The sequence below is a fragment of the Mesoplodon densirostris genome, chromosome 1 (assembly GCF_025265405.1).
Source record: "Mesoplodon densirostris isolate mMesDen1 chromosome 1, mMesDen1 primary haplotype, whole genome shotgun sequence".
Lineage (NCBI taxonomy): Eukaryota > Metazoa > Chordata > Mammalia > Artiodactyla > Ziphiidae > Mesoplodon > Mesoplodon densirostris.
In genome coordinates, this window is record NC_082661.1 from 81,277,075 (window position 1) to 81,301,144 (window position 24,070).

At 37.9% G+C, this 24,070-nt stretch overlaps 1 protein-coding gene across 1 annotated transcript in view; it reads left to right on the plus strand.

The window, feature by feature from the left end:
• Positions 1–23,389, plus strand: part of UGT8 (UDP glycosyltransferase 8) — an 87,384-nt gene extending 63,995 nt beyond the window's left edge. The window contains exons 4-7 of the mRNA XM_060088690.1: positions 12,288–12,430; positions 13,931–14,007; positions 16,547–16,766; positions 21,149–23,389. Of these exons, the coding sequence (XP_059944673.1) occupies positions 12,288–12,430; positions 13,931–14,007; positions 16,547–16,766; positions 21,149–21,512 (804 nt within the window). The 3' untranslated portion in view covers positions 21,513–23,389. The remainder of the gene's footprint in view (positions 1–12,287; positions 12,431–13,930; positions 14,008–16,546; positions 16,767–21,148) is intronic.
• The last annotated feature ends 681 nt before the right edge of the window (positions 23,390–24,070 follow it).

Sequence of the window (24,070 nt, forward strand, 5' to 3'; positions counted from 1 at the left end):
TTTTTGCATTTACTATTCTTTTTTTTATAAGTTTAGAATCTAGAAACAGCAATATCTGTATTATAATATCAGAAAAAGGGAGATTTTCTTTGATTTATGAAGGGATTCTTTAGTTGCCAAGGAATTTTTTTTTTTGATATTTTATTTAATTGAACTATCAGTGTGTTTCCAATTGGTTTTGGAACTGTTAGCCTACAAGTTTTCATTGCTTGTTGCCACACTCTTCCATTCGAAATTCAACTCTGAAATAAAGAATGAATTTACAGGGCTTCCCTGGTGGCACAGTGGTTGAGAGTCCGCCTGCCGATGCAGGGGACACGGGTTTGTGCCCCGGTCCGGGAAGATCCCACATGCTGCGGAGCGGCTGGGCCCGTGAGCCATGGCCGCTGAGCCTGCGCGTCCGGAGCCTGTGCTCCGCAACAGGAGAGGCCACAACGGTGAGAGGCCCTCATAATGCAAAAACAAAACAAACAAACAAACAAACAAAAAAAGAATGAATTTACAGAAATTTAATGTAAATGGATATTTTGAATTATTTATTCCTAGAGTCTCCATTTCCCCAGCATGGAGGGAAGAAATGGGGCAAAAGCAGTATTTATGCGATGCTGATAGTGAAGCTTGTGCATCTGACCTGGACTGTGACATTCTGGGCAGGGAACCATGTCTTGCTCTTTTGTATTCCTGCCCCCTGTTACCTGGAGCAAAGAAAGCAACCAGTAACAGTTTAACTGTTGCTGAATTATTGATGACATGAATATGGCTGCAGATTAATTAAGGGCACTGTACTCAGCCCCTGTTGCTAATATCAGTACACATCAAAAGGGAATGTGGCTATAAGAATTATTTTGGAAAACTACCAGGTAAATATTACATTTTTCTCTGTTGAAGTATTGATGAGGACCACAGGTCCATGGCTCAGAATTAGGTTCTTTTGTATTATTGGGCTTCACCTTTATTCATTATCTTATTTTCGTAGAAGAAATAATTTAGATGGGTTGAAAGTCACAGAATAGGTATTCAGTGACTGTCAGTTACTTCCTATTCTCCCAGTCTTTTCTGAGAAAAAAATGCTACGCTAGGGACTTAATGTGGATCTCTTAGCCCTGTTTTGTTTTTGTTTTTGCGGTACACAGGACTCTCACTGTTGTGGCCTCTCCCTTTGCGGAGCACAGGCTCCGGACGCACAGGCTCAAGCAACCACGGCTCACGGGCCCAGCCACTCTGTGGCATGTATGATCTTCCCGGACTGGGGCATGAACCCGTATCCCCTGCATCGGCAGGTGGACTCTCAACCACTGCGCCACCAGGGAAGCCCTCTTAGCCCTGTTTTTAGAGTCCATCTGTGATTCTTGAGAAACTAACCAAATGAAGATCTGTTGAGATATTCCAGTTACTAGAGCTGTAAGGACAACTTTAGTGACATTTAAACAACCATTTATTTGGCTCACAGAATCTGTAGATGAGGAATTCAGGCAGGACTCAGTGGGAAGGGCTTCCTAGTGTTTCCCATTTATCTGCAGCCTTAGCTGGACAACTTGAGAGCTAGAAGCTGGAATCATCTGTAGGTTCATTCAGTCACATGTTTGGCTGTTGATATTGGCTGGTGGCTGAGACTTTGGTTTTGGCTGTTAGTTAGAACACCTACTTGTGGCCCCTCCATGTGTGGTTTGGATTTGCTCATAGTATGGTGATTGGGCATCAACAGTGTATGTTCCAAGAGAGAGAAGCAGTTGGCATCTGTAGCCTTTTTTATGACCTAGCCTTGAATGTCACATAGCGTTACTTCTACTATATCAATTGATCAGGAAAGTCACAAGCCTTCCCAGGTTCAAGGGGTGTGGACACAGCCCCATCGTGAGAGGGAGCAGTAAGGTTCTGAAAGCATGTGCAAGACTGGAACTAATGCTTGAATTATTGCTGGGAAAATACAGTCTGCCACACAATATACTTCCCATGTTTTTTGCTGTAATTTTCACATATGGTTAATAATTTGTAACTTTCTAGGTTGTTTTTACCAAATAGCCTACTTACCAATTCCCTGTATCTAGTTGTTTGTTTGTTTGTTTTTTTAATAACTTGCTGTTAAATGTGTTGATCACATGCTGAAATTGATGGAGGGAAGTTTAAATTAAAAAATAAAAATTAATAGATTATCTAGAATTTTTGATTTGTATTTCCCAGTGAGGCAATTATAGGTTTGTTAATACTTTGGAGAGCAAATAGTTAGGATTTATAATCAAATTAGATTGTAAAAGGAATGAAATGATTTCATCCTTCTCTTGCACAAGTAAATAATGAATACTCACCTTCTAGGTAATTTTTTCCAGTTTCTTTTTGTTATATGCTCTTTCACTCTTCTCTTGCCTTTAATTTTAATCAAAGGCATCTTAATTCAGACATATAGCAAAGACATACTTGTCAGTGAACTACCATGTCCATTTCTTTATGTTACTAAGCTATATTTTGTGATAGCACAGGGAGTTACACAGATATCTTATACAGGAATTTCTCAGTGGAAAATCGTTCTAAGAAAAATAAAAATTGGTATGGACTCCCTTTCTCAAACTTGCTTATTGTGTTTTATATCACCTTCTTTTAGGCCAGGTGCTAGTTTTGCTAGTCAGGAAGTCATTGTCTTTTCTGCCTGAATAGCACTGAATTCAGTGAGTTAGACTCCAGAGAAAAGCTCAGCTTCTCTCAGCTTGAAGGGCATCTGGAGAGCCCAGCAGGGGACTCCACGGAGTTAAAGCCATCAGATTAAGTAGGACTCTTTCTGGAATCAGAGTAACTGATGGTCATTTCGTGGTTTTGATTTGCTTTGGGATCCTCCCCGAAGGAACTGGATTGAGTATAGGGCCCACTCGACCCTTTGCGGGGTTCCCTGGGCTAGAACTGCAGGCGGGTGCCATGGGTCCTCTGCACTCCTACTTACTGAACTAGGGGACCATGTTCTAACTAGTGCTCTGAGCAGAAATGTAACTGATTTATTCTGTTAGGTATTCTAGATCCAGAATCTCTTTTTCTCACTTCTCCTTAAAGAGGCCACTGTGTTGCCGGTTGTCCGTAACACTCATGCGTTTCCTCTTGATGTATTTGAGAGCTCTAAAAAACTGTATCTGCAGCCCAATTTTCCCTCCCAAGTTTTCTGTTTCCCACTGCTTTCTAAGTAGTTCCACTTGGATATTACACAGAAATCTCAATTCATTACGTTCAAATATAAACTCTTCTTCTTCTTCCCCCCTCCTCAGACCTGCTTCTCCTTATAGGGTTCTTCTCTTGGTTAATTACAGAATCATTCCAAGGCAGAAACCTGAAAATCATGCTAGCCCCATCCTCTCCCAACCCCTCACTGTCTTTGGTTCTAACAAACACCCACCTGCACCCACTCCTTCCTCTTCTCAGCCTTAGAGCCTCACCTTACCTCCCCCGGTCTCCTCATCCTGTCCTGTGACGGTCTCCTCCTGCACCCATCTCACTCTACTACAGCCATTTCCCTTGTCCGCCTTCACACGAGACATGAATTTTGCCTCCTTAGTCATGTCTTTCTGGCATAATATTGTGATTATCACAAAGAAACTTTCATTTTGCTTTTCCTGGAAGGAAAGAAGGCAGATGGGTGGACTAGCTGGCAAACCTACCTTTATTTTCTCCAGGCAGGCCATGTAGTTAAACTCGAATTTTAAAACGCCCAACATTCTCTTCGTTAGCTCAAGTTCTAGGGCAGAGACGGTGTTACTTATCTAAGGAGCTGAATGAAAAAATAAAACAGTACATTTATTGTTTATTTATTTTGTTTGTTTGTTTTTTGTTTGTTTCTTTGCGACACGTGGGCCTCTCACTGCTGTGGCCTCTCCCGTTGCGGAGCACAGGCTCCGGACGCGCAGGCCCAGCGATCATGGCTCACGGGCCCAGCTGCTCCGCGGCATGTGGGATCTTCTCGGACCGGGACACGAACCCGTGTCCCCTGCATCGGCAGGTGGACTCTCAACCACTGCGCCACCAGGGAAGCCCTGTTTATTTTTTAAGGATGTAGATTACTACTGCCTTTCTTGATTTATGAAAAGAAATAAGTAGTGAGCACCTACGATGTCTCACAACCCAGGAAGAGAGAAAATCTTGTGCCTAAACTCACACACTACAAGGTATGTGATGTGTGTCCTCTGAGAGAGCACATCTCACAGAGAGTTAGTATCCTTTGTGAGAACTGTGATAAATAACTATGAGGTGAAGAGGATATGCCAGGCACCGAGGGGCAGGCTATATTTGAAGAAGGAAGAGTAGGTGAGGGGTGGAAACCTGATGGCAGGTGGGGGTAGAAAGTTAGGTTGTGGCCATGTTGTTAAGAATGTAAACTCTCCGGGGACAGGAATTTTTGGGGATAAATTTATTCTTTGGTATGTCTCAAGTGCCTAGAAGAATGCCAGGTATGGTACATAGCAGGTAGTCAATAATATTTGCTGAATTAATGAATGGACTCCTCACTTGCCGAGGCACTATTTGATAAAGAAGTATTTGTTAGCCATGGTCCTTTTTTTTCCTGCAAGAATGTGAATGTTTAGAGTTGACAGCAGATTGTTTTGGAATGTTCCAGGATCACAGATCTGTACACCACACTCACATGTGCCAGGACAACATACACCTACTCTTTCTGCATCTTTATCCCTCCCTTTCATACCCTGTCCCCCTTGTCTGTTACAAATCATCGTGCTCAAATCTCTCTCACCCTCCCCAAACCTCTGGCTTCTTACTTTCCTTTTGTAACATAAGAAAGATTTAGCTGTCACTTTTTGCGTTGATTTTTTTTTTTTTCCTGGTGAGATTTTCATCTTTTTACACCCAGTGGTTACTTTCCATAGTGCCTGGGTACCTTGCCGTGATCATATCCTTGGGACATCCTGACTGTGTGGAGTTTCTTGAAGATCTTAAGAACCTTGAAAATTTAACTGTCTTCAAAGTCAAATCAGGGTTTCAAATTTTGCTTACTTCTTTTAATCGTAACTGTAATGGCAACAATTAAAAGTCTTACAAGAAAGAAAAAAGATACTTCAGAATCTCAGTGGAAATGAATACACCCTTCTAGGTACTTTTTACATCCTCCTGAAGATGTTCACTGTGTTAATGAAGGCATCTTCTGAGTTTTTTCTTTTTTAATAGAACCATCACCTTGACATTGATCACTCTATTGCTTCTTCAGGTTAGTTGTGGGTTAACCCCTTTGGATAATCTTAGAAATTACTTGACTGTTCTGAAAAACTGACAACTAGATTTGATACTGCATATAAAACATTTCTTGTACTTTTTCTCATTTATGTATTTGTTTTAACTGGCTTTATTCTGAAGGATCAAAAACATGGCGAAGAGAGTATGTATAATTCAGAGAAAATGTCTTGCTGCAGAATAACTTTATTTTTTTCCTTTTCTCAATGTGGCTATCGTTTCAGTCCATCATCTGTGTGTTGCTTCTCAGACTTCCTGCCCTGGGAAAATAACACCATAATTTTTATGTTTCAAAGCACCTTTATATATTTGATCCCATTTAATCTTCACAATGTCCCTGTGAAGTATTATCAGCATTTTTTAAGAAGAGAAAGCTGGGCCTCACAGAGAATGGGTGCTTGATGGAGATTGCCCAGCAAACTGTGGAATCGGGGTTTAAACCAAATTCTTTGCCAATTAACTCAGTAAAAACGATGGTTGGACCGTTTTCGTTTTGAATGGTCACTTTTATATTTTCAATGGTATTTTTAATTACTGTTTGTTTACTAAGTCTTGGTTAACTATCTTAGCAGTAGTCAAAGATCACGTTTGATGTCCCGCGGTGTTTTTAAAACATTTTATATCAAAAATGTTCATTATTATCTTATCTACTAGATTTTGCAGAATGAATATTTCAGTTCTGTGCAGCCCACCTGACCCAATTGGAGCATTCTTTGTATCAGGCCCTTTAAAATGGGAAAAGAGGCCTATTGATATTGGTGTTGGGAACAAGAACAGAGGTCCCAACACCCACCCCCCTTCTCCCATCACCATCTCTGTGTAGGATTCTCTCACAGTCCAGGCATTCTTTGCCTCAGAATGGATGGGGCTGACAAAGGATGCAGTGTTATTGGTGTCTCCACTGCACTGGCCCCCTCTCAAGGCTCTATTTTGTGGGGAGAAAGGAGTAGGTTTGGGTCATAGGCTGCCGTCAGGACAGATCTGGTGCTAACCTCTGCAGCCCAGTCTGTCCCCAGGCTCTGAGCTGTTAAAGGTTTCCTTAGGGGTCTATCCACCTCCTGATGTCCTCAAAATTAAGCCTAGACAGGATAGAGGTGGGCCTGTACCATCCACCTTTTCATTAGATATTCTTTCATTGATTCTGAAGTGATGATCTTTTAAAAGTCTACTTTTACATTTCTGGAATTGGGATGTGTTTTACATGTGTACAGTTAAGAGGAAGTTTTGTTTTTGGATAGGAGGCTAAGTGTATAAAAAAGGAGAAAGGAGTCAGCCAATGACTGTCTTCTCTAAAATTCTCAGAATCTGCTCTCTACTCCTTCTTAGAATATTTTTTCACTATCCATTTCTCGACATTCACCATGTCAAAATATTACCTAAAGTTATTGGAAGTTTTCAACTTTGGGGGCTTTTGCTGCCCCAGTCTAACTCTGGTACATCTCTTGGCTGCTGTTCCACCCCCATCTGCTGTCTCACAGGGCCAGGTTACATTACCCACTCATCCTGAACAGCGCTCCAGGGAGGGAAGTGGGGAGGGGGAAGATGATATACTTTTCATTGCCTTATTCTTCCACCCACCAAGTCAAGGCATTTGGTGTATAATTACTCTAGCGAAAGGAATCTGGCCATACCAGGAAACGCATCATGTGGACCAGGTCACAATTGTTAAAAAAAAAAAGGAAACATGTTAGTATATAGCATTTGATTCTGATAAATATGTTATCCATATTTCCTTATTCTACTTTTTTCCACAAATGGCATAAGACACCTTCCCTATTTAACTCTACAAGAAGATAAAATGATTATTCTTATTGCAACGTTGTCTTTTCAAAAGTTTTGTATATAAAATTATAGCAAAGCATAGGTAAGTATCTAAATTGGTTACTTTAATTGCATAGAAATGGAAGTAGTCATGGTAATAAAGTGAGGGAAGCACCTATGACTATTGCTGCTTTCCTGCTCAGTATTTGTTCTATTCCTGTGACGATTTTGCTTTTACTTACATTGTGGAAATGACAGAGTTTTTCCCCTGGACGATGAGCAGGAAAAACCATAGAGACAGGCTCTGGGTTTGGGCCTCTGATGATGGCTGAGAGCCTGGGAAACTCAGCAGAGCCCGGACTTCCATGCTCTGTTCCTGCCCTGCCATCTAGTGGAGCAGCGAGCATGCAGTGCTGGCCAATTAAGTATAAAGGACTGAATGCAGTTACTAAACTCGTAAGGTACATGATGTGAGGTGTGTATTCTGTACATATATGCACAAATATCCATAACATACATAAGAAAAAGTGGTACTGCTAACAAATGGCAGTTGATGTGTTTAAAAAACAAAGTCCTTCAATGAAAAGTATTGAGAAATCTATCACTGCAAATATAAAAATGTATTATAAAAGAGCAGTAAGTAAAACTCTTTGACATGGACACAGGAATGGATGGATAGATCAGTGGAAAAGAATAGAATTTAGAAATGACTGAGAGTGTGGCATTTCAAATAAATGAGGACAAGATGAAATACTCTGTAGTGTTGAGAAGGCTGGCTATTTGGTTAAAAATAAAGATGGATCCCAGTCTCATTCTTTCCTCCAAAAAAAGTCTGGTGAGGAAAGGTTAAAAATTAAAGAAATGAAACTGTAAAATTACTGAAAAAAAGATAGAGCTATTTAAAAGATAATCTTAAAGTGGGAAAAGTTTGCTAAATAATTGGAAAATAAACCCAGAGTTCACTTAGGAAAAGGCATTTTATCCTTCTAGCAAAACAAAATAGTTGACAGAAAATTATAAAACAGTAATACTTAAAGGGAAATACTACAGTCAATTCTTAAGTTAAAATCAATTAAGTAATAGTATATTGACAGCATCTAATAGAGTACTATACAGACTACCGAGAGAACAAGAGATGAAAACAATTTGAATTTACGTTTCTCTGATTATCCATCTGAGGCTAAGCATCTTTCCATGTTTTATGCCATGTGCTCTCCTTCTGTGAAAGAGGTGTTTTCTCATGTTGTTTGCAGGGTTTTTTCCCCTCATTATTTTGTTTTAGATATTAATTCTTTATTTTTTGTGTTACAAATACTTCTGCATCTATTTATTATTCTTTTGCTTTTTAAAATGTCTTTCATACTCTAGAAGATTTTTGTTTTTCTACAGTCAGATCTGTCAGTCTTTTCTTTATGACTTCTGGAGTCTGTGACTGGCTCAGGAAGACCTTCCCCACCCAAATACACGAAAATTATCTTTGGGGGTTTTCTTCAGGTACTTCATGTATTTTAATTCAATTTAACTTCTTAATCCTTCTGTAATTTGTGTTAGTGGAGGGATCTAACTCACTATTTTTTCTGAATCAGTAGCTGGAGGCCTCCTTTCTCTGCTGATGAAAACGCTGACTTCCTATCTTCCTTCTCCTAATAATGAAGACATGCATTGTGATGGTTCTAGATTCTAGAGTACATTTTAATATCTTGAAGGGTAAACTCTCTCTGTTCTTTTTCAAAAATTTCTTGGCCTCTCTTGAACATTTTCTTTTCTAAATGAATTTTAGGCTCAGCTTTTCAAGTTCCATAACAATCCTTTTGAAATGTAGGCTGAGGATGCATTGAACTTAAATTTATAAAAAATCAGCATCTTCATAACTTTGATATTTCCTTCCCAGCCCATGTTACATCTCTCCATTTGAATAGATTTTCTTTTTTGTCCTTCGGTAAAATTTTCTTGTTTTCTTTATGTGCATCCTTAGGTTTACTCTAGTCTTAAATATGTATTATTTTTGTTGACATTGTGAGGGGTTTTTTTTCAGTCCAATTTTTTAAGCTGGTATTTGCTCCAGGACAGGGGATTTCTAAAGTACCTATATTTTTTAACAGTGGTAAGTTTCTGGAATTGGGAATTTTTTTTTAACATTAATTATATTTATTATGAAGGGGGAGGTTTAGTGAAGAGTTGTTATTAAATCAGTTTATATTTTATAACTGATGGGGTCTTAAATTCCAGAAAATACGGTACGTATATATAGAGTTGAGATGCCACCTGGCCTTCCAGCCCTTTGGAGACCTGAGCACACTTTTTGTGAAGTTCTGGTTCCAAAGTCTTCACTATAAGTTGAGCAAATTCTAGATCCCTTCGGCCTCTGGCTCTATGCTGCCAGAAGGTCACTGTATCAGCCAAACCCCAAACCCAACCCTTTCTATGTTCTCATAAAACATCAGTCACACCAGACATTTTTTGAATTGGGGCTGCAGATTGGAGATCACAGATCACGGGGAGGGGTTACATCCCCAAGCTGCCCAGTGGCCCCTGCCCCTCACTCTTTCTACTCCGACCTCTCACTCCCCTGTTCCGTCTCCAGCTCAGGACATAGCAGTTGGGATATCACCTCGGGGCCTCACTCTCCCCTCTAAGCCAAGTGCAGTGTTATCTTCTAAAAATGCTGAGTACTTTCCGTGGAGGGAACCGTAATGAATAAAATTTTCTCTATTCCCTTCCATACAAATAAAGATTATATACTTGAATATATTCTTGTTACGGCTAATGACTATGGTAGGAAAAAAGCTGGAAAAATAGGTTTATGGATTTCATTTTATATCATGCAAAACAAGGAACAAACATGTATACAAACAGTCAGTTGAAACTCAAAGACCTTTTAAGTCCTCGGGAAACAAAATTTAAATTAAATAATGTTATTCCCATAACGCTTAGTATTTCTGAATGTAAACATTTTGTAAATGGCATTGACCCTGAAATTTTTGTCTTTAGAGAATTGGATAGTAGGTGATAAATTATTTGAAGACAAACCATAGGGAGAAAACACCCTATGAATTCAGTTTATTCTACTGTGCAGCGTTTATATTTGTTCTAAGTATATCTGGCTTAAGACTATATATAAATTGAAAATTCTAAATTTGTTTTGTTTCTTACTTTGAATCTACAAGTTACGCTGTTAAATTTTCAGCACATGATAGTCTTGGTAAATGTGGTAGAATATAAGTTAAAAGCTTTAATCCACAGTTGATATATTCTCGATTTCTTTTATATGTTCATAAACAAATAGAGTTTCCTGGGAAATGAGGTGTTTTGATAAGGTTTTCTTCCCTCCCAAATAATTATAGCCTGTTTTACTCAGTAACTGGAAGGATGTACCTCCTTTCCATCATCACTCTTGGTCATATAATGACACTATTCACTAATTCATTTGAGGCATAAAATGTGGTCCCCTCTTCCCTGCTAAGAATATAAGTGTGATAGAGCCAGTTAACACAGATCTCATTAAGTGAGAAAAGGAAAAGAAAAGGGAAAGAAAGCAAAGAAAATAAAGACATAAAGAGGGCTATCATTCCATATAAATACTTAGTATTGAGCTATGTGGTGATGCTATTGCGATGATACTTCTTACTGTACTTCTTTTTTTTTTTTTTTTTTTTTGCTCTATGCGGGCCTCTCACTGTTGTGGCCTCTCCCGTTGCGGAGCACAGGCTCCGGACGTGCAGGCTCAGCGGCCATGGCTCACGGGCCCAGCCGCTCTGCGGCATGTGGGATCTTCCCGGACCGAGGCACGAACCCATGTTCCCTGAATCGGCAGGCGGACTCTCAACCACTGCGCCACCAGGGAAGCCCCCTTACTGTACTTCTTACCTCCCAGCTGCAAATCAGGTTATGCCAGAAAGTGGTGTGAAATGCAAAGAGCACGGGCGACACAGTCATCTCGGTAACTTCTTCATCCTGAACGAGAGACCTACCGGGTCTGCAGGATGTAAGTGACAGCTTGCTCTGCACATTATGAATACACAGTGGGTTTGTCCCCTGTTTTCATGACTATATTATGGCATAGGTGTTGCCAGTAGACAGTATGTTTGTTTTCCTTACAGCAGAATTATGTATTCTTCAAAGTGCTGTGGCTTTGTTCATTTTTATATGGGAAACTGAAGCTCAGTGTCTTTGACAAAGACTTATTCAGAGGGATAACTTACCATAAAAAAAAGCTGGTGCCTACAGAATAACATAAAGCAAGGGTGGTATCCCTTAAAATGAACTTCTTTCATCTTCAGTTAAATCAATAATACTGGTAGAAATGTGTTAATGTGTCTTCCTATGAAATGAGTATTCCTGAAATTTGACAGTTGTCCTTATTTAACATCAGATATGCCATGGCCCCTTATCTATTAGCTGTAGATGGACATGTTTGAGAATTTAGCATTTTCCCACACAATGAGAGAAAGCTTCTGCTCAGAGATTTCCAGAACCCCTGGATGCCTCACTATACAGTATGCATGATTTCTATTCTGTGTGAGTTGAAGAAATAATTAGAGAAGTAGTAAAACTTGTTAGGCCTATGGATGTTTGGAACCATTAGCTAATTCCTTCTCTTTCTCAGTCATTAATACAGTATGCTCTTCAGAAATGAAAATTATCAAACTTAGACCAAGACAAAAGCAGCCCACTCCTAAAATAAAAGTCTCCCTGGGTGAGTGTGGGGGGGTGGTAGTTAATGTCTTTGTCATGTGTCTAATCTTTCACTTATGTCCTCATACAAATTTATCTCTACCATGTTTTAAACATGAGTTTCAAGTTTTTGTTTTTTCTGTCTGAGCTCTTAGGTCATTAATTACTGATTTTTGTTGTTTATTGATCCTAACCAAATTAACTATCTGCCCTCCTTATTTTAGTTAGCATTGTTCAGTGAAATTTTTTTTTTTTAAAAAGCAGTTATTGGGCTTCCCTGGTGGTGCAGTGGTTGAGAGTCCGCCTGCCGATGCAGGGGACACGGGTTCATGGCCCGGTCCGGGAGGATCCCACATCCTGCGGAGCGGCTGGGCCCGTGAGCCATGGCCGCTGAGCCTGCGCGTCCGGAGCCTGTGCTCCGCAACGCGAGAGGCCACAGCGGTGAGAGGCCCGCATACCGAAAAAAAAATAAAAAAATAAAAAAGCAGTTATCTAAAGGAAAATATTATATTATCTTCACTATTTAATTATTTAGGAAAATTATTTGAAGGCTTTTAAAAAACTGGGCTGTGATGACACTGATTATGAACTGTATTACTTCTTCATAAAATTAACTGCCACATTTTGATTTGCAGGATCTCCAAAGGTGGGTAAATGGTGCTAATCAACATGGCTTTGTCCTGGTATCTTTCGGAGCTGGTGTCAAGTATCTGTCAGAAGACATTGCTAACAAACTGGCAGGAGCTCTGGGGAGATTGCCCCAAAAAGTGATTTGGAGGTAAGGTAATAATATAGATTGTTTCTTCACTCTTGATTTTCCATATCCTCTTAGTTAGCCCGCAGGTCTGAGTAAAGCACAGCCCATTGATGCCCTGGCAATATTAGCAGGATGCCTTTGAATTTTCATTTTGTTTCTTAGTGTATCGAAATCTAGGGATTAACTTATACAATACTCTGTGATGGTTAAAAAGACATCTAGCTCATAGCATAAAAAGAAGATCTGATGCACAATGATGTATTCTTGTGATGGGTGCATTTTTATGTTACCCTCATTTACCCTTCTGTTACTTATTATCACTTAAAAATGTGTAATTGCATGCATTTCTATATACTCCTTCAAGTCAGTGTTGGAATGAGGAAAAAATGATGGATGAATGATTAAATAGGTAAAATATTTCATGGAACCTTTTGGGCTCCCACTTTGTCTATAAATACTTACGATTTCCTTTATCCAAGAGACCAGACATTTAAAAATACAGTAACTTGCCAGTTAATGCTAGTCAAAACAGACCCCACTTCTTTTGGCAGGCACTGCCAACATGTGTCTGTCTCTGGAGTTTCTAACCCAGTGTCTACACTTGGATCTGAACACTTATTTAATGTGTATTTACTTAGTACCTGTCCCCACCATTGGGCTCTAGGGATACAGCAGTGATCAAGGTCAGCCCCAGTGTCAAGCCATTACAAGTAGGCTCTGAGTAATAGGGGTTTCTCCTTTGTAACAACTGTGGGAGGATTAGCTCCTCCTTCTTCTGGCTAAGCTATGAAATGGATACATATTTTATTCCAATGGTTTAAGACTTCTCCCTTTGCATTCCAGTCCTATTGGATTTCTTCTATTAGGCTTAACCCAGAAAGTGCCCCTTCTACTTTATTTGGAACAGTTTGTATCTGCTTATTTCAATCTCTTGCCATTCTCTCAGTTGATAAGCACTTTATGGTTTATCTTTCAAAGATCAAGGCAGGAAACAGCCTAATTATGTCCTTTGCCCCACAGAGCTGTAGGGGCAACAGCATAACTGTCCTTTGCCCCACATAATTCTCTAGCTGAGGCCCAGCTAGAGAAGAGTAAGAGTACTTCCTGCTTTCTTCCAATTCTCGAGCCTTCCCTCAGTTTCTGGGCGTCCAGATGGGAGCTATTGACTGCCCACTGGTGGTCCTTGCTGGTGCTTCCTGTTTCACCTTCTAGATGCTGGTAGAAAATGACTTTCTAGCATAGGGTCATTTGGTTGCTATTCCCACCATCTCTGTGGATAGGGGAGGAGAGCGAAGGAAAATAGATCTCAGTATAATCAGAGTGTTTCTTATTTATCCCTCAGTCAATGAAAATGTGAAAAAGAAACTGAAATTTTTGTTGTTACTAAAACATGGCTTCCCTCTTAAGGATATCAGTGAAAGATCATGTAACATTTATTTTAAATCCAAAAATTTAATCAGAGAGTTCATACCAGGAGTAAAGTGATTTTTTGGAAGATTCATAGTCTGGTGTAAATTTCAGGTTTTCTGGAACCAAACCAAAGAATCTGGGAAACAACACCAAGCTCATAGAATGGTTACCACAAAATGACCTGCTTGGTAAGTCAGTGACATGTGGGTGCTTACTTGGCTTTTAGATTTTAATTGTGTAAATGTGAGTTTTACACTTGAGTGGCTTATACAATACACGTATGGTGTATGATAGAATCATTATGTTATCTAGTGCGTTAAGTCCTAGATTTCAGACCAACAAGTCAAACCTTTAGTTATTGGCAAATAATTTTAAAGTATAATCATTTAGGCCTATAAATTAAAATTTTTAGATCAGTCACAAATTTTAATTTTCTGAAAAATATACTTAATACTATATAAGCTAGTGGTGAGTAAAGTTATACCTAGTTATGCCGATCAGCTAAAAGTAGTAAAATTAAAACAGTGAAAATTTAAATTTGTGTTATAGTTTTACTACAGATGTATCCAAGAACCCAGAGAAATTTGAAATTATTCATTTTTTGAAACCACAGAGAAGCAGAAAGCCAAAAAAACAGTCAATTTATTTTAACTTTACTTGGATTATCTGCCTAGATTTTACCCTAAATCACTGGGCACTTTTGAACACTTTATTTCTTCTGATTTATTTCTTGGGGTTCCAATCCTCAACTCAAAATTAAAATACCAATTATATGCATATCTTTTAAGATATCTGAATCTAATTCTGTTTAATAAGCACAGATAGTAAAATGTAAATTGTTTTATTCATTAAATCTCTAGGAAAATATAAGGCCATATTATCCTTTAAGATATTACTTATTAAGGAAATTATAAAAATGTTACTGATTTTGGCAATATCAACCATCATTTGTTCAATAATACTAATCTAACAGATTATGTAAAAGTAGCTTTAAGTTCTATTCTTAAAAATAGACTTTTAAAGAACATCTTTTAGAAGCTAAATTGACCCCCTAAAACCCTGCAAATTGAATTTTGTAACTAAAAAACAGTAAGTATATATATAAATAATTCCTTTTGTTTAGTTTATTATAAATGTTATTCTATAAATGGTAAAACTGAGAAAAAAATAAGACAGTTCACCTTTTTTGATGTTTGTATTTTTTTTCTTTTTCTTTTTTATGTCTTTACTATTATGACTTCAGATTCCATAGAAGGTAGGAAGGAAGCAGTAAATTTAAATAAGATATCTTGACCATCAGCCATCTCAGTTCAGCAGGGGACACTGCTGTCTGGGAGCATCTAAATTGATCTCATGGTTTTTTTTCTGTGAGGCTCTACAGCGAGGTGTAGCTACACCCAGAGGCCCTCCTCAAGTTCACATCTCTTCTGGGTTCCTCAGAATCTCAGCTCTCTGCCTTTTCTGAGATTAACATTCTTTTTAACTCTAGCCATGACCTTTGTGGGTCCTCTGTTAGTTTCTAACTATGCTCAGAAGATTCCTCCAGGATGAAAAGCAGGAACCAAATCAGTGTCTCTCCCCTCCCCTCCTCTCATGACACTCCCCCCCTGCTTTCCATACACCAGCTCTGCATTATTTTTCACTGCTGGGCTTGGTGATAATAAAGTTTTGTTCAAAGAAAAAGGGTTGGTTCTACTACTGAAAAGAAAGTTTGAAATCCACTGCGAGGGTAGATCCCTTAGTTGGGCTGAGTTGAGAAGCTGCTTGTGGGTCAGAGCAAGGGACACTGAGTGACCAGCCCGCTAGATGTTGAGGTGGGAGAGTCCTGGAGCCCCACTGAGACCCAGGTTCACACACAGAGTTCGTTTTTTTACTTGATGTATGTTTATTTTAAATGTTTGTGTTTTTGCAAGCTATAATTCCTTTCTGGCCATATAGCACCTATCCTGAGTGCAGTGTTTCTTTGTCTTACACTTTTTATGCAAAACTTTCTGCTCATAAGAAGATCTGGATTTTTAAATACCTCATTAATTTTGATGAATTACCTCTTTTATCTCCATGACAGCTAGATGTTACGTGATGTCCCATCTCTTACAAGTAACTTTTGTAACTGTCTGTCCCTACATGTTTTTATACCTAAAATGTAAAATCAGACCCTAAGATTGTGTAGCACAGGTGCTGATATGACTTGAATGTTGTAAATGCTAAGCACCATACAATGTTCCTCTTTGGATAAGCACAGAAACTCTTCATGGACATCTGGAATCCAGCCCCACATTTTTACATATGTTTTTTTGCAAAGTGTGTTTGACTTTAATATAGATAAATGCTTGAGTAGCCAGAAGGTGAGTGTCTGTGTTTAGTAGAATGTGATTGCCCCCTGGTACTTTTTGTCATTTCTTGCTTTCGTTGATATCCTGTTAATTATTGGCCATTTGAATGCAGTTGATATTTGTGTTTTGGGAGAAGATATTGTGATATAATTCTTAAAGTTATAAATGTTAGCTTAAAAATGGCTTTTAACTGATATATATAAATCAGATAATTATGTATATAACAAGCATTGTAATTGGTATAGAGCAGGAATCTGTGAAACTGCGCCTTTAAAAATCCTATATCTGAAATGCATGTTTATTATAATATCAGCTTTTAAGAAATTTCTGGAAGATCTCTTCCTAGAATAATATGCAATATTCTAAGTTGTTTTCTTTTTTAATCCTTCTTTAGGGCATTCAAATATTAAAGCCTTCCTGAGCCATGGTGGTTTGAATAGTATTTTTGAAACTATGTATCATGGTGTTCCTGTAGTGGGAATCCCACTCTTTGGAGACCATTATGATACTATGACCCGGGTACAGGCAAAAGGTATGGGGATACTGCTAGAATGGAAGACAGTTACTGAAGGAGAGCTGTATGAAGCACTAGTGAAAGTTATCAATAATCCCAGGTAAGGTTTCAATTAATATTAAAGCAGATTAAATATATATACCACAGCACATTGTCAATAGCTTATTATTGCCAGTAGGTTGTCAATAAACCAATTATAGAAATATCCTTTAGAGATTCCTGTGTATAATGCCTTGTGCATGTTTCTGTCATTTGAAAAATAGAAATAGCAATCATTTGGCCAGCCTTGTATGACCTTGAATAATATTCTACCAAGGTTTGACAAACAAAAGAAAAACTAACATGGGAACCATTGGGTCCCTACTGTGTGTCCATTTTTGTGTCCTTTATCTCATTTTGATGCTCATAAAACTATATATCACCATTCTCCTTATTCATATTATAGAGATGAGGCACTTGAAACTCAGAGAGCTTACGTAATTTGCCCATAGTTACAAAGCTATTAGAGTAGGAATTTGAACCAGGACTGTCTGATTCCAAAGCTGGCGCTCTTGATACTGCCTGGTGCTGGGTTTCCCTAGTGCGGGGCGTCAATGAAATGCCGAGATTTTTTTACTCAGGTGAATGACTAGTCAGAATCTTTATTTTTTTTCTTAAATTCTTGACGTGTCTTGAGTTAACCCAGTTCACAACTGAGCCTGAAAGAGTAGAGAGTCGGCCTGTGTAGTTTTAAAACAAAGCAACAATATTTCCCATTTTTATGTGACATTTAATTGATCTTGCCTTTCAAATGGCATTCATGTCTGAAGAGCGTGAGCTTCTTCTGTTTATACCCAGGGTAGATGGCATAACAGTAGACTGAGAAACTCTGCCATATTCTAAGAAACAACCAACACTAAGAACAATTCTTTCATATAAAGCGATGTAGCTTTTAGGTGAAAGGCTGGGTTCAAGTGCACTGCAGTTCGTTATGCTGTCTTATGTTGGCTTGGAGGTGGCCTTCATGCGCTGACCCCTTAGAGGATCCAGTGTCTTGGTCACAGCTCTTGGCACTTGGATCAATATGTTTGCTGATCTGAGGTACCTGTGAGATCCCTTCATCTGTGTTCTGTAGCCTTTCTTTTAAAAGTCTAGTGTTTTTCAAAATGTGATGTTCTTATGGAAGATGATATGTATCATACAGGCTTTTAAAGGAAGATTTGTAAAATGCAGCCCTCAAGTAGAGTTTGTAGAGAGATAGTGGCAGAGCTGCCGAGATTGGGTCGGTTATGCAGAAAAAGCAAAAGTCTGGATCATCCACACAAAATCAGTCTGGCTGTGTTCTGTGAGGTGTAAAAGGGGCCAAATCAGAGACCAGGCTATAGTCTTAGGTCACACTGCGATTAAATCCCAGCTATGCCATCTTCAAGTATACATGTGTGCTTGATTTCAAAATAGGTTTTATTTTGTTCAGTGAATAAATTTATATTCTTCCACAAAGTATCCGTATAAGATAAATAGTTATTTGCATATAACCCTTGAAAAGTTTAATTATTTAACTAAAGCCTTTTGCACATTCAGGGTAGGAAGATGTCTCTATTCATTGTAAAAAGGACAATGATTCAGGTAGTATGTTCTTTGCTAAAAGTAACTATATGTAAACTTAAGGCATTTTATCTTTTTTGTTTCAAATACATGATTATGTTCCATATTTAACATGCCATAATTATTGAAAAGGCTGATTTGATTCACTAATATTGTGTCCAAGATATTCTAGTTTAAACCAATAGTGCTAAAGAAGTATTACTTATTTCTTTTTTACTCAACTTGAACAATGTCTTCCTTCTTCCCATACTAGTTGTTTGGATTTATTTAATAAAAGCTATTGCTTTTGTTCTTTGGAAGGAAATCTTTTGAATCTGGAGATTTTATTAAAGCAAGTTGTAGAGAAAGATGGGTAGTTAATCCTTATGAACTTAACACATATCCAGCCCTTTGTTATTACTTTTTTTTTTTTTTTTTGTGGTACGCGGGCCTCTCACTGCTGTGGCCTCTCCCGTTGCGGAGCACAGGCTCTGGACGCGCAGGCTTAGCGGCCATGACTCATGGGCCCAGCTGCTCCGCGGCATGTGGGATCTTCCCGGACCAGGGCACGAACCCGTGTCCCCTGCATCGGCAGGCAGACTCTCAACCACTGCACCACCAGGGAAGCCCGGTTATTACTTTTGATAGGAGACACTTCCCCTTTTGTAAAAATGTGCAAATCACATGAGCCCCTTACAAGGTAATTTGTTTTATTAAAAGTAATTTTATCCAAGACATTCGAAAGGAGAGTTTAGAAGTGGCCTTAAGTGACCATTTTAATCACACTGTTCTTTTTTTTCCCCCACAAACTTTATATTCCTACTGGGAGAAATTTTGGGTTGTAAAGCAAACTGTGCTGAAAGGACAGTGCCACTTGCTACCTCTGAAAGGGAGAATCTTGGAAAATTGGGCTGGGTAGTGAGCTTTATGAGTCTGCTCTTGGGGAGAAGTAAAGGTCTGAGCGATGAGGCCCTACTCCATACTCACATAAGCTGAGGCAGGTAAGGACTGGTTCTGGACCAGTGAGCCTATTGGAATTTCATAGGTGGCAATGAAGCCAGAGTCCCTGCAAAAGGATCTTTGTCACATGCAGTCTGTTTAATCATCTCTAGAGAATGGGCCATAGTCTCATGACATTAAGGTACCTGAGGACCAAGATTGTTTTTAATCCTCCTTCTTCTATGTTAAAATAGAAGGTTGAATTTCATTTTCTAAGATACCATGTTTCACTTCCATATTTTAAAGATATCCTTTTATCCTGTAAGAATTTTCTCACAAAACAGAGTAATCAAAAGGTTCTAATTTACCTTTTGCCATTGATTAGAAATAATGATAGATTACAAAGCAAGGCCTCTTAATAGTACCAGAAATATTACAAGGATGGCCTCTTAATATTTGGATGAGATTTTACACTTTTAAAGCAACTGAGTTTATTATATAACAGTAATTTTGTTGTAAGGCTAGGATGACACAGAAAATGTGCTTTTTCTTTTAAAAACTTTACTTATATAAGTATTCAAAATACAAGAAAACAATTAAAAATAACAATAGGTAACAACATTTTACAGTGTTCTATAGTTTTTTCCCAAACTTTTCAACACATGGTAGACAGCATGGCTTAGGAGAAAGATTATGGACCCTGGGAGGCAGGAAATTATGGCCATGAGGCAGTCTTTTGGATGATCTTCCCACCATCGGTCTCTTCCTTTTTTTAATCCTCTCCCCAAAGCTCTGGCTTAAAGCCAGTCTCTCTGATTTAATGGTCTTTGATTCTAAGAACAGGGCTGCATATCTTGTCATTCTGAACACAAGTGAAGGAGACTCACGTTCCAATCTAATTTCCAGCCAAACACCCCTGTGCTACATACTCTTTCCAAATAAATTTGTTCTGGGCATACTCTTACTCTCCCACCTTTATTACTTAGTTCACACTCTTCTCCAAATAAATTTGTTCTGGGCATACTCTTACTCTCCCACCTTTATTACTTAGTTCACACTCTTCTCTTGGCCTAGCAAGTTTTCACATGTCCAAACTTTTGTTCCTGTATAAGGCACAGCTCGAGGGCCACACCCTCCATCATGTGTTTTGTAATCCTTCCATGTGGAAATTATTTCTTACATTTGGACAATGCAAACTCTAATCAGAGATCCATGTTCAAAGGGGCTTTGTACCAAAGATTGACATATAAATGTACAGTTAAATATTTTAAATTAAGATGTTTACGTTATGTTTGATCACTTTTTGTGATGATCCTCTTCAGCTGATTTTTATCAATCATTTGAGTGTTTTCTTTATACATATGTATATACATATGCATATATGTATCTCTACTGCATATAATGTCACTCACATATGGCTTCATAGTGTTATCAACTCCTTTTCATCTGTTTACTAAATATAATAATCTCACTCTGTCACCTAGTACTGTTTTAAATCAGAACAAAATTAAATGTCACTGCTAAAAGGAAAAGGTGTTGGGACAAAATTCTGCATTTTTTTCCACCATCCCTCTGTTTTAGAATCTAATAAATTCGCTCCTCTTCCTGGTTGAGACTCATTGATTAATAGTATTTAAAAGCATATGAAGAGAAGGATTATGTGTATATAAGAGGCATGGTGTAGTGTAGAAGGAGCATGGGATTTGGAGTCAGAAAAAGTTGAATTTGAATCTCAAATTTATAATCATGGCCAGGTCACTTGATCTCTCTGATTTTCATTTTCCTTATCTGTGTAAAATTTATTTTACTGTGTTAGTATAAGGTAATGTGTTGAAAGCACTTATCACAGTGCCTGGCACATACTAGGTACTTAATACAGGATAGCTATTTTTATTATTTTCCCCATTTTTAACTTTAGGGAGTTATGATCCTGAGCCTTGTAGCTACATGATCATTCTGTGTCTTACCTCCACCTCATAGCTACCGTCAGAGGGCTCAGAAGCTTTCAGAAATCCACAAGGATCAACCTGGTCACCCCATCAATCGGACTGTCTATTGGATCGATTACATTCTCCGCCACAATGGAGCCCATCACCTACGTGCCGCTGTCCATCAAATCTCTTTCTGTCAGTATTTTTTACTGGATGTTGCCTTTGTGCTTTTGCTTGGTGCTGCCTTGTTTTACTTCCTCTTGTCCTGGGTCACAAAATTTATCTACAGAAAAATCAAAAGTTTGTGGTCTAGAAATAAGCATAGCACAGTTAATGGACATTACCATAATGGAATCCCCAATGGCAAGTATAAAAGAAATGGCCACATTAAACATGAAAAGAAGGTGAAATGAGCCAACAGCCCACCTGATAGTAACAAATCTGTTGAATTTTTATTGCTATAATTTAGTCTAACAACTACTAAAAGGAAAACATCAGTAAACAATTCTAACACTCCCTTATCTGATCTTACTAATGAAATTCTGTGGAATTAAGATGGCTGTAAAAAGCACAAACCTAAAATGCAAAAATGTATTTTATTCGAACACTGATGCAGAGAGTTTTGGCACTGAACCTTTTAGAAGCCTTAATTATTTAAATCAGTTAAGTGACCATGTCAGACTTTAGTTTTAAGTCTTGATATATGTGTGTTCCAGATAAGGGATGGTTTCTTTTCTCTTAAAAAGATTTGTTTGTGTATGTATGTGTGTGTGTATGTGTGTGGATGTTTCCTAATTAAGATTATTTCAGCCAGCTGCTTGTTATATTTGTTGACGGTACAACACATTCAAGAATGATATAGAAAGACGGTTAGGATCCAAATGTTTCTCTTCTAGAATTTAATATACGGAAGCTCAGAACACTATCATGAAAGAACACTTTTCCCTCAAAACTGAATGCAGAGGAAGAAAATGAAAAGATAGATGACACTGGTTTTTGTACTTTTAGGGTTTTTTTGTTTATTCATTTTAGGTTTTTTGTTTTATTTTAGTTTTACTTTTCTTACAGACTGTGGATACTTCTGGGGGAAAAAAACATACAATTAAGTAAATGTATAAATTGATTGTCACGTTTTACTTCTATTTTCTCCCTACCAATAATTTGCCTCTGGGAGAATTTTATAGTTTTTTTCTATTTCATTTTAATGAATAACGGTATGTTAAATGTATAATTAAAACAGAGCAACAAAGCTCTGACTTTTGTTCAGAGTACTGAAGATTACTGCTTCTGTGGCATCTTTAAGCAGGGTTGTTATTTGAATGTTTTGTAACTGTTTGATGGCTTTTCTGTAATGTAATTTTTGAATGTTCAGGTGTGGTATTTCCAAAGTTTTAACTTTAAAAAACCATCTCCTTATTCCTATTTTGTTGTCTGGACCACACAGTCTGTTACATAGGTGCCAACATTTAATTCTTTTCATTGGAACATTTACTTTTCTCCATATTGGTACCTGCTTTGTCTGAGAGGTTTGAAATCTGGTTTACCAAGTCAAACTTTACATGATATACAGAAGTGACAGAGAAGTTGTACTACTTGTTTGGGAAAATGAGTTCCCACTCCCCTCCTCACTGCCTTCCCCCTCACTTCAATCCATTGTGGCTGACATGGGACAGGAATAGTACTCATTTGAGGACAGGGGTGCAAGTCACAGACATCACAAAATCAGGACCTCCCAACTGAACCATTCACTTGCTGGCAACTATGAGTTTATTCCCTGTCATTCTGTTTACTTAGCATTTGCACTACACATGAGTGTATGCTTTATTTATTTGTAGTTTGACATCTTATGTCTGACAGCTGAGAGTAGAAAAATACAACATTTACCTAATGACATTCGCTAACATGGGAAGAGTTGTGAAAATTCTAGAATGCTTAAATCCTTATCATACACTATGACATACAACTTCATCACACTCCCACCAGGAGCCACTCTCCTGTACTTAGAAATAATGTCACAAGTAGTTTTCTAATGTACAATGCAGGCAAATATATTGCTGTCTGAATACTTGAAGAAATGGTATTACACATATAAGCCTATTAGTTATACCTTTTCACAATCTTATAATATTGCCGTTAAAAGGGAAAAAAGACACAGGCAATGAATGGTGGGATGGCAACAGGACTTAGAGTGTATGAATGAGTTGATTTTGCTTTTTTGGAATTGGATAAAGGTGACAGTAGGCATTCACTGGATGATTAAGCATAAATTAATCTCCACTGTGATAAAAACTTAAACAATAAACATTATTTAAAAATAGAGAAATGTTGTTGGAATAAAATTTTTATTCAGATTTTATTTCACAATATTATGTAAATCCATTATAAACATGTTTCTGAGACAGGTCTCCCAACGTTTATATGTGTATATGAGTGTGAAAACAGTGTTACATGTGAGAATTTTTTTATTATTATTAAACAGAGGGATTTACCTTACAAGTACATCAACATGGATCTTAAAATTGTCCCATAATTAAGAATGTTAAGTGTAGGTATTTACTGATCATTGTTGGTTTTTTGTTTTTTGTTTTTTTATTAAGCTTATTGTTAGCCAGGTTTGGTAAATAGAGTGATTTTAAATTTTCCATGCTTGGGCTAGATTCTCTAATAAAGTAAAGTTTTCAAGAAGGTATTTATTCATTTATTTTTTAAAAAGAACCTCTGCAAGTATTTCTATTGCTGGTCATCGTATCAAATGCAAATGAGAATTAAGACATCAATCGTTTTTCCTCTAGAGCCATAACTTTTAATATCCCTTCACATAGACATAGAGGCAGAATTTGAATGTCCGGGATTGGAGGGGAGTGATGTTCGGGTTAAAGCGGTGGTTTATGATTGAAGTTGGAGAAAGCTAGAGATTCTCTCTTGAGGATGTAGACACTTTGTATTACAATCTGGGGACATTCTCAGACTC